The sequence below is a fragment of the Apis dorsata genome, unplaced genomic scaffold, assembly GCF_000469605.1.
Source record: "Apis dorsata unplaced genomic scaffold, Apis dorsata 1.3 scaffold_256, whole genome shotgun sequence".
Lineage (NCBI taxonomy): Eukaryota > Metazoa > Arthropoda > Insecta > Hymenoptera > Apidae > Apis > Apis dorsata.
This window is the reverse complement of record NW_006263534.1, coordinates 55332-62736: the sequence shown is the minus strand read 5'-3', so window position 1 is coordinate 62736 and position 7405 is coordinate 55332. Positions and strand designations below refer to the sequence as shown.

Below are 7405 nucleotides of genomic sequence, written 5' to 3'. Positions count from 1 at the left end.
AAAAAAAAAAAAAAATTAATAAAAAAATAAAAAAATAGAAACATTATTATATATTATTCGAAATAAAAAAAATAGAATTATTGCAATTATTATTATATTATATATCATATATTATATATTATAAATTAATATATTTATATATAGTTATAAAATATTATTACAATTTAAAAACATTAATAGATAATAAATGTGTAATATTAAAATTAATTATTATTAAAACACTAAAATAGGAAAAGAAAAAACACGAAAAGTCATATGTGAAAAAAGTCAAAATTATCAATTACTTTGTCAATCTAGTAATCTATATATAATGCTTTAAGTGTAGCGCGACAGCAACAACCAATCCTGAATACAGTAAATCTATAATGCGAAAAAGAAATCGTCGATTGGTCAAAATTCGTACAATAGTGCGGGGGAAGTGAATGTATGTTGGTCTGACTCGAACGCGACTACATCCCCGTGCCAGCGAGCAAGTAGTAACGCTATCGTTAGAATTTTGTCTTTTGTTTAGTTTCTTTATGTTTATTTTTTCGAGAAGAAGTTGAATTTAAGAATCGTGATATTATTGAAACGAACATCTAATGTACGGGGATCTAATAGAAAGTACGCTAGCACCGGTTCCATGCTAGATTTTCAGTGTGCAAGTAGTCGAAAGCGTATTCAGGCAGCCTTCAACGTAAACAAAAATGGAGTTAGGGGAGGGAGAAGCTCAAATTTGTCGACTTTGCGGTCAATGTGAGAGTATATACATTGATGTGTTTGGTGAAGAAGGCACAAAACGATTTTTAGGCTTAAAAATTCATACAAGAATCAACATTCTGGTAAGTACAATATAAAAGGTGTGTCGTGGGGTCCGGGCCCCAATTGTAGTTAAAGGAGGGGGTTAGAAAAATGGCCGGAGGGGCGTAGAGCATATAAAGAAAAAAATATCTTATTTTTTTTTCTTGTTGCATTATATTTTTTAAAAGTTTGATTTTTCTAGTTTTATTATAATATGAAATCCATATTAATATTAAGTTCATTTCTTATATCTCACTGTTTATTTATGTATTTATTTTATATAAAATTGTGAAAAACAAAAGATATAATTTAAATTAAACTTAAAGAAACTGTATAAATTTTTTTGTATGTAAATTAATTGTATGATTTAAGCATGTGTAATATATTTATAAATATGTAATATTTTATACTTGTATGTTGCAATTATATAGTATATAAGAGTGATTATTTTTATTTATTTATAAATCTAAATATTTAATTTATTTATTTATTTATTTTAATATTTATATCTAAATATTTGACATTAAATATTGATATTCCTTATACTATAATTAATTCCTTATACTATATATACTATAATTTTATTTAAAATTTTTTTAAGAATTTTATATTTTGTAAATATTTCGTTTTTCAACTTGATTAATGAAGAAATTAATTTGACTTTTAAAATATTAATTTTTTAATATTTCTTTTAAAAATTTATATAAATATAAGAAAAAATTGTTAATTTAATATTTAATGTTTATATAAAAATTAAGTTTTATTATTAAATATTTATAAATAATTATAAATATTGTATTATAATTATGATTATAAATATTGAAATTAGAAATGTATTAGAGTGGGTATTAGATTATAAGAATTTTCAGAATGGTGTATCTACAGAGCGGTAGGGTTTGAATTATAATATTCATAATTTTTTTTTAATAAAACACTATAGTTTTCCATTTCAATTAAAAATTATAGAGAATCAGATTTTCAATTAAGATTTTTAAAATCACATATATTTAGTATTTAGATATTTTGTTTGAATCGCAGATAGATGAAAGGGATCCTCTGCCCAAGGCGATCTGTGTTCAATGTCTGGGCAAACTCGAATTTGTTTGCGACTTCCAAGAGGAGTGTCTTCGCACCCAACAAGTGTTACGCGATCGATACATTCTACCATCCTTAACAGAGATTGTAAGTTTATATTCAAATTTAATGCATAACTCTACCGCTCATCTATGATGCTACCAAAACAGCTCATTTCTTTTTTTGAATTTTAAATTATATATATTAATTATATATATAAAAAGATATCATCTGGTATTTTGGTTCATAGAAAATTTCAGAAATAATAAAGAAAATTGTACACATTTTATTGAATATATAGTATATGTATATAATAAATAATATATATTATATAATAAAAAATATGTACTATAAATACCAGATTGAATTCATTTGCTTTAATAAAATTAATCAATTTCTAGTACCCACTTTTATTTTTATTTCAATCTATCTTTAGGCTGAAGTAAAGACTGAAGTTACACCAAGTACATCAACATACAATAACAACAATGACACCAATATAAATCTTAATTCTTCAAATGATGAGGACATTCAAAAAGTAGATCAGCATGTTCTAAGAACAACTACAAAAATTCAAAAAAATACGAAAAATCAACAAGTAAAAGGCAATGAAGAAACTTCCAAAGATCAAACTAATATTCAAAATACGAGTGAAAAAAATACTGAGAATGCCCAAATTCAGAAATGTGAGACAACTCCTACACGATGGCTTAGAAGTAGACAAAGTATAGAAACAACTGTTACAAATGAAACAGCTACTGATACACCAATTGCAAATAGACTTAGAAGTCATGATAATACTACTACAGAATTAACTGTTAGTCCACGTAGTTGTTCTAAGGAAAATAGTGAAAAATTGACTGGAAAACAGCAAGATCCACATACTATTCAAATTCCAACATCAGCATTAAATAAACTTCTCAGTATTGTGTCAAATTCTCCAAATATTGAAGTTTCTGTGAAAGAATCTAGAAATCAAAGCAGTGATATTGAAGATATTAGTTTCACTGTAGAATTATGTAAAAAGGAAAGTGATGATATAGCTACTGCTCGAGCACGAGTATTTCCAGATCAAGGTTCCTGTTTGGTTGATAAGGCTATAGTTGGTCTTTTACAAAATCAAAGTTGTGTAGAAGTTAATAGTATAATAAACACAATTATCGATAGTAGTCTGAAAAACGGCAATTCGACAAAATTAGAAGATTCCGCTGAATTTGAGCAAAAATGGCAAGCTTCTCAAAATCCGAAGGAACTTTTCAAGATTGATGGGGAAGAAATTCGTGTCGATGATAACGTTGAACACGTCGTTACAAATAATCAAAATGGTTATTCTTGTAAATTGTGTCGTAAGTTTTATGAACGCAAAGATAAATGTATGGTTCACGTAAAAACACATCTTGGTATTAAACAATACACATGTATTCTATGCAACGCTAAATTTGTATGTAAGTCTGATGTCATGAAACATATTCGATGCACACATACTAATCCGAGACCAATACAATGTCCAAAATGTCCAAAGAGATTCAAGTCAAAGTTCTATTTAATGGAACACGATAATGTACATAAAGGTGTGAGACCTTATTCTTGTACAGATTGCGGTCAAAGTTACCATCATAAAGTATCGTTACAACTTCATATGAAATCACATTTACCTCCGCAGAACTTAGCATGCGAATATTGTGGCAAAGTATTTCCGTATCGTACGAGATTATTAAGTCACATAGCTAGTGTACATTTAAAAAATCGTCGCAATTTTAGATGTCGATTTTGTTACAATCTTTATTCAAGTCTTTCAGTTTTGAATGAACATATTAAAACGCGTCATGCGACTACATATACTTGTGAAGTTTGCAATAAAACATTCAAAGTTGCGTCCAAATATAAGGCTCACGTATTACAGCATTCAAATCCTAAGCCATTCGTATGCAATGTTTGTAATAATAGATATGCATCCAAAGCATTCCTAAATGAACATCTATCAAAACACGAAGGGCTGAGGAAACATATCTGCCAAAAGTGTGGTGCAAGATTCGCTCAAGCTAGTCATCTGGCTGCACATCGGCACGTGCACGGTGAAAAAGAGCACGCTTGTCCGGAGTGTGGGCGAAAGTTTAATAGGCGTGATAACATGAAGGTACATAGAAAAAGACACTTTGAAGAAAAAATAACTAATAATAGCAAACAAAAAAACACTTTTAGTGGCGAGGTAGCTTCTACTACGTCTAATGAAAAGTAATAGTACTGAAATAGCTCTGATATTTTTGTAAAGTTGTGTCTATGCTATATAACAAAATATATTATATAGCAATGTTATATGATTGATTAGAAAAACTGAAAGGATAATGTTATATTTTTCATATTATATATACAACGAATTAGTCAAATATCAGTAGAGATTAAGATCAAAATAAGAGATTGCATCATATAACGCATTGCTATCGATTCAAACAATATAATGTAAACATAAGTTAAAAAGAATTTTTTTTTGAAATTTTTAATTCCAATAATACAATAAAGATGCGAAATTGTATCGAAAACGAATACATTTACATTTTATAAAAGTTATAAGTTATATGAATTTCTCTAATCTTTTATATTTTTATGTTGGCGATAGCGTTGCGTTTTTTCAACAATGTTCTTGTCTTTTCCTTCACAGTTATTCATTGCATTGTATGAATTAATTCTTATCTTAGCAATACAATTTCATTTGATTAATTTTTTAATCTATCAATTCAATTCTATTGACTATCTCAAAACTATTTTTTTTTCATGTAAATCATTATCTTCATAGTCCATTTCCATATCTAATTCAACGTCATCATCAATTTATATATCTATTTCAAATCTGTTTTTATTTAGTTTTAGTACTTATTGTTTTGTTTTTTATTTTAGTTTTTTTTTAAGTTCACATATTATTCAAAAATTATTAGATTGATTATGTTTCTTGTATTGATGTATTTTTTAAAAATAATATCTCCGTATCTATGACTTTTTTGGCATTTTGTTACTATCATTTAAAGATTTAGTTGTCAGAATATTTTTTTATTTTTTCGTTTCTATACATATAACATCTTACTTAATGAAATTATATATACATATATATATATTGTTATGACATTTCTTTCAGTAATAAATCATATGTTTTTTGTTATATAGTATAGATGCAGTTTAAAATTAATTTAAATCAGTTTAGAACTTTTCAAAGAAATGTTTCTTTAATTTTTAATCTTATTCAAGCGATATCTATTCAATGCGTTTTTAAGTGATTGTAAAATATTGCTGCAAGATTTAAAAGTAAATATTTGTTCAATCACGAGAAAATTAGCTATTAATCATGAATTACTAATAATTCTTTTAAATTTTGGAGCAATATATATATAATATCAAATGAATGAATGAGCAATACTAATCAGTCAATTTACTCTCTTCCTCTTGTCGCTCGTATTTTTTTTATATTATATTAGTCGCGGTTTTGTACATAACGTAGAAATGCATTTAAGAGAGTACTGATATCATTTAAGTATTTTTTCCATTTATATACATTACATTAGAAAATATTTTTGCACGTGAAACGCTATTGATTAGAATTTACCAAAGCTGTAATAAAGACAAACTGCGAAACATGACAGAACATTGCGATAACACAATAGAAAAATGATTAATTAGGAAAATCAAAAATATTATTGGATATATTGTTATAAAAAATTTGTATGTTTATTGCACAGTTAACTTTCTAGGAAAATTTAATTCATGAAAAAAATTGTATATGAATAGGGCTTCCAAAATCAAAACTTCTAACTAAAAAAATATATAAAAATAAAAAAAAAAATTTTCTATATATTTTTACATAATTGTTTATAAAAAAACTTTTACATAATATAATGTGCAAAGTATATTTTATTCTATTTTCGATTCTATTTTTCATATTATATATATTGATGAAGAGATTCAGTGAAATAAAATGCAAAAAATTGAAATTTTATAAAAAACATTTTTGATTAACAATAAAAGTCTTTAGATACAAATTTTAATCGATAGATCTTATATTATTAAAAATAACAAAAATATTTAGCTAAGAAGATAATGTATACAATAAATTATATAAGAAAACATATGTGATTTACGATAAAAAATTGTATCGTAAGTGCCTTGATCGATTTTATGCTATTCATATATTACACAAGAATATTAAAAAATGAAAAAAGCGTTGATGATTCTTTGAATATGTATCACGTGCAATATTGATCTTTTTAAAAAAAAAACAAAAAATTATAATTTTTTGTGCTCAATATGAATTAAAATAAACTATATGAATATTTTAAAAGAAATTATAAAGTAGTAATTAAGGATTTAAAAAAATTTTTAAAAATAATGAATATAAATCTTTTCATTATTTTTATTTAGAATTTAATACTAATAGAATATAATATATATAGTATATAGAACGAAATTAATGAGAATCATCGTCTTTAATGAAAAATCATCGAAATATTAAATAATATTTCAACATATTCAATGTAAATCTATAAAGTATTTAAATTTTCTTTTTATAAAGTGGTGTCCTATTTATCTTTCCAATATATGAGCACAAAAAATTATATATTACATAAACGATTATTATCTTTCTTCGGAACAAATTGTTCCTATGAGAAATTAAAATCGTGCGAAGGATATTATATCTATAATATTTACATTCTTAGATAAGTGATAAGCAATAATTCTTATTTTGTACAAGAAATTTTATTAAAACAGTTTACTTTTCTAAGAGGTAATAAATATATCGGATAAAGTATGTATATTATGTATATTATGTATATATATTTATATGTATATATATATATATATATATATATATATATATATATATACATATATATATACTTTTAAATAAACATCATTAAAGTGCAGTATGAATTAGCATATATAACGATTTTCCAATAATAAAAAAAAAAGCATATATTTGTTTAAGGATTCTACAATTTTTCTGAATAAAGGTACGATATTTTTGGAACCGCTAATTATTTGATTTTTACTTTTATTTTTTCCATTCCATTTTTTATTTATCTTACATGTAATTCATATTTATCTTGCATGTACATAAAATAATATGGTTCAACAAGGTTTGTTCTAATATCAATAATGTCTCTGTAGAATTCTTAAATAATAAAAATATGTTATTATTTAATTTAAATTTATTTAAACCTAGGCCTCTTATTTAAATTAAGATAAATGATTTGTATTAACATTATTAAAAAATAATTGAAATATCACTTTATATTTTATATTTGAGAATGAAATTTTATGTTGTTTATAAGAACGTTCATTCTTTTGACACAGAAGTTTTTTTGTTGTTTCAGGTAAAAGAGAATGATGGATTGCCACAAGTTGTTTGTATACGATGTTTGGGCACACTGGAATTTCTATGCGATTTTTACGAGCGTTGTCATCTTACGCAAAAGGAATTTTTAAAAACTGTAAGATATATATATATATTATAATACTTACTTATAATACTAATAATTATATATATTATATTATAATATAATAT

General features: G+C 24.6%; 1 protein-coding gene across 2 annotated transcripts in view; it reads left to right on the top strand.

Moving 5' to 3' along the window:
• Positions 1 to 334: 334 nt before the first annotated feature.
• Positions 335 to 7405, top strand: part of LOC102679203 — an 11445-nt gene continuing 4374 nt past the window's right edge. Inside the window, exons 1-4 of one of the 2 annotated variants that reach the window (XR_004150569.1) lie at positions 335 to 821; positions 1819 to 1962; positions 2291 to 3991; positions 7215 to 7331. Coding sequence is in view for 1 of the 2 variants with exons in the window: in XM_006616190.2 (XP_006616253.2) it covers positions 687 to 821; positions 1819 to 1962; positions 2291 to 3991; positions 7215 to 7331 (2097 nt within the window). In the remaining variant the exon portion in view is untranslated. The remainder of the gene's footprint in view (positions 822 to 1818; positions 1963 to 2290; positions 3992 to 7214; positions 7332 to 7405) is intronic. The other variant, XM_006616190.2, reaches the window with a different exon arrangement.